This window comes from Sinohyriopsis cumingii, chromosome 10, assembly GCF_028554795.1.
Source record: "Sinohyriopsis cumingii isolate HCF-2022 chromosome 10, ASM2855479v2, whole genome shotgun sequence".
Classification (NCBI taxonomy): Eukaryota; Metazoa; Mollusca; class Bivalvia; order Unionida; family Unionidae; genus Sinohyriopsis; species Sinohyriopsis cumingii.
The window spans coordinates 23,602,780-23,614,807 of NC_142970.1; the positions used below are offsets into that span (position 1 = coordinate 23,602,780).

At 36.5% G+C, this 12,028-nt stretch overlaps 1 protein-coding gene across 6 annotated transcripts in view; it reads left to right on the forward strand.

The window, feature by feature from the left end:
• The window catches only part of LOC149789724 (uncharacterized), a 168,568-nt gene that overhangs the window by 113,334 nt on the left and 43,206 nt on the right, over nucleotides 1-12,028 (forward strand). For all 6 annotated transcript variants that reach the window (XM_089971734.1, XM_089971733.1, XM_089971735.1 and 3 more), the window contains one exon: nucleotides 5,558-5,651. In XM_089971734.1, coding sequence (XP_089827860.1) covers nucleotides 5,579-5,651 — 73 coding nt within the window. In that variant the 5' untranslated portion in view covers nucleotides 5,558-5,578. The remainder of the gene's footprint in view (nucleotides 1-5,557; nucleotides 5,652-12,028) is intronic.

Below are 12,028 nucleotides of genomic sequence, written 5' to 3' on the forward strand. Positions count from 1 at the left end.
TCCCTGCCCCTCCCCCTCTCTATCTCTCTTATCCGCTCCAGGGGCCTAGTGGTTAGAGCGTCCGCCTCGGATGCGGGAGGTCGTGGGCTCGATTCCCGGACGAATCATACCAAAGACTTACAAAAATGGTACCAACAGCTGCCTCGTTTGGCGCTCAGCATTAAGCGGTTAGTGTTAGGACTGGTAGGACTGCTGTCAGGATAATGTGACTTGGTGGGACATCATGCTACATGTCTGTGGCATGATACCCCAGTGCTAGACATCACTATAAACTGCCACACCCAGACATCGTAGCCATATAACTGAAAAATTGTTAAAGCGTCGTTACAAATCCAATCTCTCTCTCTCTCTCTCTCTCTCGCTGTCTCTGTCTCTCTCTCTCTCTCTCTCTCTCTCACACACACACACACACACACTTCCAATGTTAAAGACAGTGAAAGCCCAATATATCCATATGAGTATTTTACCATAAAAACTTGACACTTGACACAATAGAAAAATAAGTTCAACTGATCTATTGTAGTGGTGGTACACACTTTTGTACTGACACTTCGATAATTGTAAAGTTTCTAGTAATTTAAAATTTGGGACAGTAACGTTTCAGGTAACGGAACATACCCATTTCAATTTTCAATTCCTTAATGCACACAGCAACAATTTATGATCCATCCGGCACTTAAGTCTGACTTTCGAACATATTGTTTCCCATCGCGCTTTCCTTTCTTGAACAAAATTTATCTTCTCTGCAGAGCAATTGCACATCGATCAAATGTCTCTCCTCCATAAAGTAATTACATTTCGAACAAATTGCTCTCCACTGCAAACCAAGTGCATATCGAATAAATTGTACCCCTCTGCAAAACAATTGCATATGGAACAAATATATTTTCTCTATAAAGAAATTGCATATCGTACAAAAAAATTTCTATTCTACAAAAAGCAATTGCATATCCAACATATTTTGTGAATAAACTGGAACCACTTGTATAAGAAAAGCAACCCAAATAAATAGATACAACTTTTTTGTCTTGGGTGCTCTTTATTGTTTTATTGAATAATTTTGTAGTGTAAAATTTATAGGCAAGTATATGTCTTGAACTGGTCCCATCCATATTGAAACACGGAGTAAATTTTTGCCTGTCCTTTTGCTATACGCAAGAATATCTGCTGCAAGTGGGATAACCATATGTTGAACAGAATTTTAGACAACATTAACAACATTAACAATAAAAAAGCAGCAACAGTTTCCGACAGAAACCTGTGTCTGGTCTTTCACTGGATCCCAGATTGTCTGCCAACGCAAATCCACTGAATCATCATTGACTGTACAAATAGTGACTCTGTACTTAAAAGCAGAATATCGTGAAAGTTAATACTAGTGCTTCATTTCGGAAGATGCACAAGAAAGCAAAATGTTAATCTGATATATAATAATATAAATATTAATACAACTGTATATATGACCAAACTAACGCTAGTGAAAATTCTTATAAACACTGTCCACAAGAGCGCATGCGTATTGTTGATATTTTCGACGGTTGCTGTTGTTGTCGAGATGTTTCATGTTTTAGTGTGCATACATGTCTCTCGTCCTATTCAAAGAGCAAGGGAGTTGTTACTATGCCTACTTAGCTAATTTTACCGGGTTTAAGCTGTGAATGAAAAGTGTAACGTGGTTTAATTTATACGCTTGTTCTTGAATTTGGAACGGATACAAAACAGCGGTAATGAAGTGGAAGAATGGATATTGTATCTAAGATAAAGAAATAGCACGTTGGCTTAATAGTAGTATTTCATAGTCAATCATAGAGCACAAAATATGACCCAGAAAAATTCAACCATTATTTGACAATTAAGATGTTTCCAAGCAGGACTCCAAAACAAGGCTTATAAACCAGCAGACACAATGATACTTTAAGGGTCTTGGTGCTATAAACATGTGTATAATATTCGAGCGTGGCATAGATTTCTCCGAATAATCGTCTTGTCGTATTGAGTGATACATAGTGTCAGAACCAATTCTTGTCGTATTGAGTGGTACATAGTGTCAGATATCAATACATGTATTATTAATTGGTACACAGTGTCAGATAAAACAAGTGTATTATTACGTAGTACTTCTCAGTGGCAACTATGTGTATTATTACGTGCTACGTCGTGTCGGATACAAATACGTTTTATATTAATTGCTCTGTATCAACACATTAATGAGAGTTACACCTGAGGCTGTATCAGTGTATCACCGTGATTTATATCAGAGTCTGTATCAAAGCATTCCCGAGAGTTACACCAGAGTCTATATCAATTCATTACCGAGACTTACACCAGGGTCTGTATCAATGCATTACCGAGAGCTACACCAGAGTCTATATCAAAGTATTCCCGAGAGTTACACCACAGTCTGTATCAATGTATTACCGAGAGTTACACCAGAGTCTGCATCAATACATTCCCGAGAGTTACACAAGAGTCTGTATCAATGTATTACCGAGAGCTACACCAAAGTCTTTGTTAATGTATTACCATGATTTATACTAGAATCTGTATCAATGTATTTTGGTGATTTACACTAGAGTGTGTATCAATATGTTACCGACAGTTACACCATGGTTTGCATCAATGTATTACTAAGAGTTACACCAGAGTCTGTGACAATATATTACCATGATTTACATCATAGTCTGTATGAATGTATTAAAGTCATTTGTACTAGAGTCTGTATCAATGCATTCCCGGGACCTATACCAGAGTCCGTATCAATGTATTACCGTCATTTGTAATAGAGTCTGTATCAGTGCATTCCAGGGACTTATACCAGAGTCTGTATCAATGTATTACTGTGATTTATACCAGAGTCTGTATCAATATATTGCCGAGAGTTACGCGTGATTCGTGCAAGGACACGCTTAGTCCAATAAATAAGCCACTCAACCGCTCCCACACCCACCAAAAAGCTTTGTTGATACTGACAGCAGAGTTGTGGGTATTATTTCACCTCGGCATCAAATTGTGCAAATTTTGCTGCATAAACAAACGTGCATGAGCACACTAGCCCACAGTTTGACAATTAGCTGTATTTGCACCAGCCGTACGTAAACACGAAGTACAAACTGACCACGTACTACAGGGTTGTTTTATTCCACGTGGATGTACAAGTCATCCAACGTTGGATTTAATTTGGAAATGTCTGTACACATCGTCAAAAATATTGTTTAAGCGACAGTTGCTCTGGAGACGCGAGTAACACCGGTAACTGTCTAAAATGTACATCGATGTTTTGCGGACAGGACTGTCTGCAAACGGTTCCTCGATTTTATGAACAGAAGAATTCAGATAAAAAAATTGACCATCAGTATCAATACAAATGGTGGGGGTGGGAGATAATTTATTAGATTTGGAAAAGCTTCTTTCTTTCCCCATGTAGATTTGCATGAGACACAGTATCGGACCACTATGAGTTTTTCTGTTTCAATATGGTAGCTCAAAGCCACAGTTAAGGCGGTATAATTGTATGGCTTTACGGGACAGTGATCACAGTGTAAAGGTCACATGAGCTGCTTAATGCTTTATAATTTATTAATTTAATCTATTTACGATGGTGCTGGAAGAGGGAGATATAAGGTGTGGGCACTTCAATTATAAATCTGATACTTCTTTGCATGTGTCAGCAATGCCTCAGAGCCCATAGAAACTAATATCTCATCACCATTTTACAAACATAAAAAATGGCTAATTCGATATGTTTTTGATAAAAAAGACGACCACAGAGGCGGATAACTTTCTACTGACGGCGAGATATGAACTTTTGATTTGATTTAATTTATCTGCTATGGAAATATGTATTAGTAGCACACATCAGTCAAGATAGCTATGAGTTTTCATGCCTTCTTATCCACCCTATCTTCTCTGTCTCTCTCTCTCTGTCTGTCTCTCTCTCTGATACGTAATTGATGTTTGGCTTTCATTATCTATAAATGTCTCCTTTTATGCATATTTCATATCCTGATGTTTACTTATCATTTCAGTGTCTCATTCTACATTCTTTTCTTCAAGCTCTTCGTAAATTATAAGTAATTTAACTTTTACTTTGGTGTGTCTGAATTCCATCCTTCTTTCACCCTTCCTCTGGTGTGTCTGAATTCCATCCTTCTTTCACTATTCCTCTAAGTAATTTATATCATGTCTTTTCTTTCATGTTCTTAATCATGTACATTTACTTTCAACATTACTCAGGAACCCCATATATGTCTGATAAATCTCTTTCTTCTTTCTTTCTTTCTTTCGTCATGTATTGTAAAATGGTATACGATACAGGACGTGTAAATACGACACTCATCCTTGTGAAGGAGTGTGACTTTTGCAGTCACATGAATTGCGTAGGTTTAATTTACGCTATGTAACCTAAAACCCACACGATAGCCATAACACACACACACACACACACACACACACACACACACACACACACACTTATTATATAATGACAGATTATAAACATCTTCTAAATGATGTTCCTTAGTAATATTTCAATTCGTATGGAACATAAGGAGTCGTCTTACGGGAAGAACTCATATTTAAAGTGCATACGGAATATTACGAAGCATCGTAATGGACCAAATGATATTTAAATATTAAATGCACAATTAATATTACGAAGCGTCTTCGGGACCAAATTGTGTTTATGGTGTCTAAATCCATACGGAATATTACTAAGCGTCTTCAGGGACTAACTGATGTTTAAATCCATAGGGAAGGTTATCAAGAGTCTTAAAGGACCAAATGATGTTTGAATTCACAGGGAATATTAGGAAGCATCTCAAGAGACCAATGGTGTTTTAATCCAAAGGGAATATTAGGAAGCGTCTCAAGAGACCAATGGTGTTTTAATCCAAAGGGAATATTAGGAAGCGTCTCAAGAGACCAATGGTGTTTTAATCCAAAGGGAATATTAGGAAGCGTCTCAAGAGACCAATGGTGTTTTAATCCAAAGAGAATATTAGGAAGCGTCTCAAGAGACAAATGGTGTTTTAATCCAAAGGGAATATTAGGAAGCGTCTCAAGAGACAAATGGTGTTTTAATCCAAAGGGAATATCAGGAAGCGTCTCAAGAGACCAATGGTGTTTTAATCCAAAGGGAATATTAGGAAGCGTCTCAAGAGACAAATGGTGTTTTAATCCAAAGGGAATATCAGGAAGCGTCTCAAGAGACCAATGGTGTTTTAATCCAAAGGGAATATTAGGAAGCGTCTCAAGAGACAAATGGTGTTTTAATCCGTCCATTATATTAAGCAGTATATTAAGGGAACAGTCGACATTTAGAGCATATTTTCTCGACGTTAACGGCAACTTATTACAAAGTTAAGAAGGAGTCAATTTTCGTGAAATTTCATCGTTCACTCGTTGAAAAACCCGTAAAACTTTAGCTCGATCAAATCATCGGATATGGTAAAATCTATTTCTTTGCATGTATCTTTTCTGCCAGTAACAAATCTATCTATCCATTGATTAAATCACAAAAAAGAAATATATGTAAGCATTTCAGTTTTCGTTGTTGCAGGTGTACCTACTATATGAGAAGATGTTATTACAGACCATACTGAAAATGAGTATATTTGTCTTCCTGTCAAATCGTCAATTTTGCCAAGTGAAAGGTATTCATCTCTCTCTCTCTCTCGCTCGATATTGATCACTGATGTTAACGTATTAACATTTATAGAAACAATGGAGATGTGTAAACGATCATGTGTTTTCTCTTCCCTTACAATAATTATTGTATATACATCCATACATTTATTTTCACGAAATAGACCACATTCAGTGAGTATTACTTATGCAGGTTATATTTTCGAATTCTTAGTCTTATTTTTTAAAAATGAGGGTTGCCTTTGTATTGATGTAAGTACCCCATTTCATGATGACTTTCTCCTTTATTCCACAACATGACTTTAATACGAGATATCTGTTATTGAATCAAATCTATCACATAATTCCATACAATCGACTTTATGGAAAAGTTTACCTTCAGTCAAGATATATTTTTTTACTATCTCACTGAATAAATTGAAACTGTTTATAATTTATAAAAGATTCTACAAGCGTGATTGTTGAATGCACGACGAATACTGTATGATAATGTATGTGTCACGCAATATATGATTTTTTCTGCGTGGAAAGGTCACACTTTTCAGTAAAAACAGTAATATAGTCATAGAACAATGACAATAAGAATATAATGCCACAAATACATCATCTTCTACAAAATACAGTTTCATCCGACTATTCTCATAATATTTTCTTGTATACCTGCATTGAAACTTGTCGAAAACGTTATTTCCATTCAAAGGACACTCCTCGTCTTCTAGAATGTTACTGATCCATTACTGAGAACCCTTAAATCTATACAGGCAATTTACTTCAAAGATGCATTTAGACACATTCATTCTCTTTCTTCTAAAGAATATTTACAGGAAAGAATGTGTTCCCATTGGGCCTTACTTATTGATACTTGTTTTTACTGTTACCTTGACGGTCTTCAGATCAACAGTTGGCCTTACGGTCGTATAGACCTTACCGTAGTACCTACACCTGTAAAGACCTCACAGTAGGGCTTACGCTTCTGTAGACCTTACCGTAGAACCCACACCTGTAAAGACCTCACAGTAGGCCTTACGCTTCTATAGACCTTACCGTAGTACCTACACCTGTAAAGACCTCACAGTAGGCCTTACGCTTCTATAGACCTTACCGTAGTACCTACACCTGTAAAGACCTCACAGTAGGCCTTATATTTGTACAGAACTTTAAGTAGGGTTTACGCATGTGAAAACTTAAAAGCCTTAGATCTTAGGCTTGTAAAGACATCGCATTAGATCTTACGGCTGTAAAATCCTTAGAATAGGCCTTACGCTTGGAAATAACTTACAGTAGGCCTTTCGCGAGTTTGAACCTTACAGCCTTTAAGTGGGCATTACCTGTGCAATCTTTACAGTGTTTGGTTCATTTTGAAACTGGATGTGCCCTAACACTTGTAAAGACCTTACAACATCTGTTTACCTTTGGTACTTGCTGGTGCACATACTAATTTGGTACATTTACAAATAACATTACAAAACAGTAATGTTTTCATTAGCCAGCAGTTGAAACTCAATATTTGACATTTGAAATCTTTGCAATATATGCAGGGTACTTGTTCGAAGAATCACAGGCTCTATTTGAAATCAAGTTTGGCTTCAAATTAGTTCTGCTGTTTCTTCTCTAAATCTTACAATCGCTTCTTTATTTCCTGGTTGAATTCGCCAATCCTCGTGTTGTATTCAATATGGTGCAACGTTTTCTTTGTCGAATTTATCAATATTTTGTTGTCTATGAACTGATAAGCCGCATTCTTTGGTTAAATTTGCTAATCCTCTTCAACATTTTAAACGTCTATATAAGGTATACTTTTTTTCCCCATTGTTCAGAGTTGGTAATTCCTATGGGTTTAGCACATGCTGTAATTGTTGTTTTTGAAACTCGAAAATAATTTCTTGGTTCATCGCAGTACACATTAAAACTGCAGTGCTTTTCCATTGCTAATAGAACTGACAATGATCTGACCATTGCAGAAAAATGATCACGTGCTTCCCAAAATTGGCTCCAGTCCTCCTTCAGTGATATTACCCACAAATGCTGTAAAACCATCTGTGTGATGAAACCCGTCATAAAGCTTATCTCAATATAAAGGGCACTCGTTGCCTTTAGAGATGTTTTGGAATCATTACATTGTTGTTCAGAACACTTGGTCCATGGGTGCATTTGGAATGCATTTGGGTTTATGCATGGTTTGTGACGGAAGGATATGCAAGTTCCAATGGGGCAGAAATGATAAAAGAAATGATCATACTCACAGCTAAGATGTTCTATATTTTGGAGAATAGACACATGACAATTTTAAATTTTTATATTGTATTTCCTTTCAGCATGTCTTCTGACCCCGCATAAATATACTGTTGTGATATTATCTGAATAATCGCTTCAATAATGTTAAACCAATATGTTTGCAAGTTTAGTTTAATTAAAGTAAGAAATGTTGGCTAATCCCATTTTTACCACTCTTGATGTTTTCATTCACAAATCCATGATGCACACGTATATCTTATTTTTCACAATTACATGCAACTCTTTTCATGCGGCTTTTGCTTGGCTCGTTTGGTGACGTATTCAATGATTGGCTGTAGGAAACGTAAAACACGCTATATAATATCGAATCATTTGGAGCTAAGCGCCTATTTAAACGATTCGCAAAGGCATGCGCACCGCGCTAGCCTCGACGTTTATCAACCCGAGACGCTTTGTTTACAAGCAAAGCGCTTTACGGACTGAGCTAAGTAGACAGACACTTACAAGATCAGACTGACAAAGTAGACAGACACTTACAACATCAGATTGACAAAGTGGACAGCCATTTACAAGATCAGATTGACACAATGGACAGACACTAACAATATCAGATTGACAAAGTGGACGCACTTACAACACCAGATTGACACAATGGACAGATACTTACACCATCAGACTGACACCATGGACAAACACTTAAAAAATCAGATTGACAAATCGGACAGACACTTACAACATCGAAATTCCTCTTGCGTTGCCTGACGTATGACTTTATAGTGGTTCAATAAGTAAAGAATCTGCTTTATTTTCACCCAGTACACAAGAAACATTGCTGACTGTAATAATAATAATGATAATTAATAATAATAATAATAATAATAATAATAATAATATCAACAACAAAAACGACAAAAGTCATTATCATCAGTTTGAGTGCTTAAAAAACCATATGTGCCATTGATGAGGAAGTCGATTGTCTCGGACTAAAGTTTTTTTTCTGATATACCCAGATTTATGCAAACTGACATGCAGTTTATTTCGTGTTTGCCTGCGAATGATATTCACAGATTTCGGAAATTAGTTTATTTCTGGCGTGTGATAAACACACATTTCTGCAAATTGACATACAGTTTGTTTTTGTCCTGTATACTTTATAAGGTTGTCAAACACATTTAAATGCTCTAAGTTATATAATTTCTTCTTTGGCCTGTCATTGATATACACAGGTTTCCGCAAACTGGCATGCCACTTGTGTCGTTTTGTTCTGTAATTGATATACAGAGATTACAGCATACTGGCATGAAAATACTTTCCTTTTCCTGGATATCATTTACAAACATTTGTGCTGACTGGCATGCAGAAAGTTTCTTTATCGCATGAAAACCTGATTACATTGCCAAACTTCTTTCAATGCACAGCGATATTTACTGGTAAAGTCTCATATAAAGGAACTTATTTCTAGTTTTCTAATGAAGCTATATTCAGTACCATCGCTGATGTCATCAGATGTTAAATGTGCATTTAATAATAATAATAATAATAATAATAATAATAATTTATGGTTTCTTGAGAAACGTGTTCATGACAGATGATACGGTGTCATCAACCAAAGGCAAGGAAGAGGAATGTTCATCGTCTATTTGAATGAGTGACGTTGCTCTAATAAAAAATAAACAAACTTTAATGTGTTATTGTACATTATTATCATTTACTTGGACTTTTGAAATGTCGAATGTAGTAGTCCACATAATACACTATTAATAATGGACTCATGTAACAAGAAAGGTCCCTCTTTTTCAATCCTTTGTGGATTGACACAAGTAAGTAATATTAACTTTTGAAATTGGTCTTGAGAATAGAATTATACAATATTACAAAATAATTGCTAATATATGTACACTTGCGTATCACGTTTCACCTCTCTATCACCCTGGGCTTCAAAAAAGTAAAATCTTTGCTTTGTGATCTTGAACCTGCCGATGCCTCGTCTATTTGGCAACCCCAATACTTGCTAGTAGAAAATAATAGTTATACCAAATTGCATCTCTATATACCGACCAGATTTAAAGGTACGCGACGTAAGCGACAATCTCTTTCTACTGAACGTCTTTAAAATTATATGACATAAAGACAATCTTTTTATACCGGACAGCGATATAAGCGACAACTTGAAGACGCCAACCCATGTCCTTCACATTGAAAATGGTACACAAAACACACATAACTAATGCAGTACAAATGTACTACGTATACCGTATAGCTCTTAGGAAATAAAAGTTATTTGTCTAACTAGTACAGACTGTCACGAGTTCTACAACATTTTCTACTACTCGAATGTTACAGCAGCATACGAAACACTGATGAGAAAACAAAATAAAATTCAATTTTTTAATTGAATTTCGGGTTACTTTATATTCTGCTCTATTCAGTGTAAACGAAAAGCCAAACATATAGAATAAAAACTTGCACTGTTAGGTGTTGAATTGAAATATACAAATTATAATTTAACTGAACACTTCTAGTACCAATACAAATTTTACATTTGTTATGAAGCCTCAACATACATTTTTTTGGTACATGTTGCAAGAAATGCACACATCTACAAAATGACATTTTGTCAAAATGAAACGTTTCGATTTCAAGTACATGCCTGCTCTTGACTGAGAAGCAAGTCTTGTAAATTATTGAATTATACTGATCTGGCCAGTAAGCTATCGTCGTTTCATTTTTCCTTCCTAATTATTCCCACGCTGTGTGCCAGGCAGTTCATCCGTCTTTCCGTCCTTACATTAGTAATATAGTGTATCTTCTCCTTCACTATTAAAGATGCCGGCTGACACAATGGTTTTTAAAATATGATATGATTTATTTGAAAGGAGTTAGGGAATGGATGTAGTATTTGAACAATCTTCAACAAGTCTTACGTTGTGTGCTTCATGGTGTTGAATCTAACATGCGGCATCGTCAGCATCAGAACTGTAACATATAAATGGTTTGTGATTACGTCCGTGCTCTTGTCCTAGGAGTGCGGGGCGATGCTCATGAGTCAAAATTTGGAACCTGTCAGCATTCCTAACATATACGCATAGGTTCAAAAGGTGCGAGGACACAAAATCAGATATACTTCCAATACAGTTAATAGGTCAGTCTCTTATAGAATGAACTATTGAAACTGTTACGATATTAATCCTGTTATCATGTATATATTTTAGAGTCACGAGGAGATAATCATGTACATATTTTAGAGTCATGAGGAGATAATCATGTACACATCAGTACTATGCTCTGCTAGGCACACATTAGTACTATGCTCTGCTAGGCACACATTAGTACTATGCTCTGCTACGCACACATCATTATTAATCACTGCTAGGCACACATCAGTACTATGCACAGCTAGGTACACATCAGTATTATGTTCTGCTAGGCACACATCATGATTAATCACTGCTAGACACACATCAGTGCTATGCACTGCTAGGCACACATCATTATTAATCACTGCTAAACACATATCAGTACTATGCACTGCTAGGCACACATCATGATTAATCACTGCTAGACACACATTAGTGCTATGCACTGCTAGGCACACATCATTATTAATCACTGCTAAACACATATCAGTACTATGCACTGCTAGGCACACATCATGATTAATCACTGCTAAACACACATCAGTACTTTGCACTGCTAGGCACACATCATTATTAATCACTGCTATGCACAAGGCACACATCAGTAATATGCACTGCTAGGCACACATTAGTACTATGCTCTGCTATGCACACATCAGTATTATGATCTGCCAGTCACACATCATTATTAATCACTGCTATGCACAAGGCACACATCAGTAATATGCACTGCTAGGCACACATCAGTGCTATGCTCTGCTAGGCACACACCAGTTATATGCACTGCTAGGCACACATCAGTAATATGTACTGCTGGGCACACATCAGTACTGTGCACTGCTAGGCACACATCAGTTATATGCACTGCTGGGCACACATCAGTACTGTGCACTGCTAAACACACATCAGTACTATGCTCTGCTAGGCACACATCAGTATAATGCACTGCTAGGCACACATCAGTACTATGCACACGTCTTGGTTTCGTGATCCGTATAATTAAAATTTGTAAC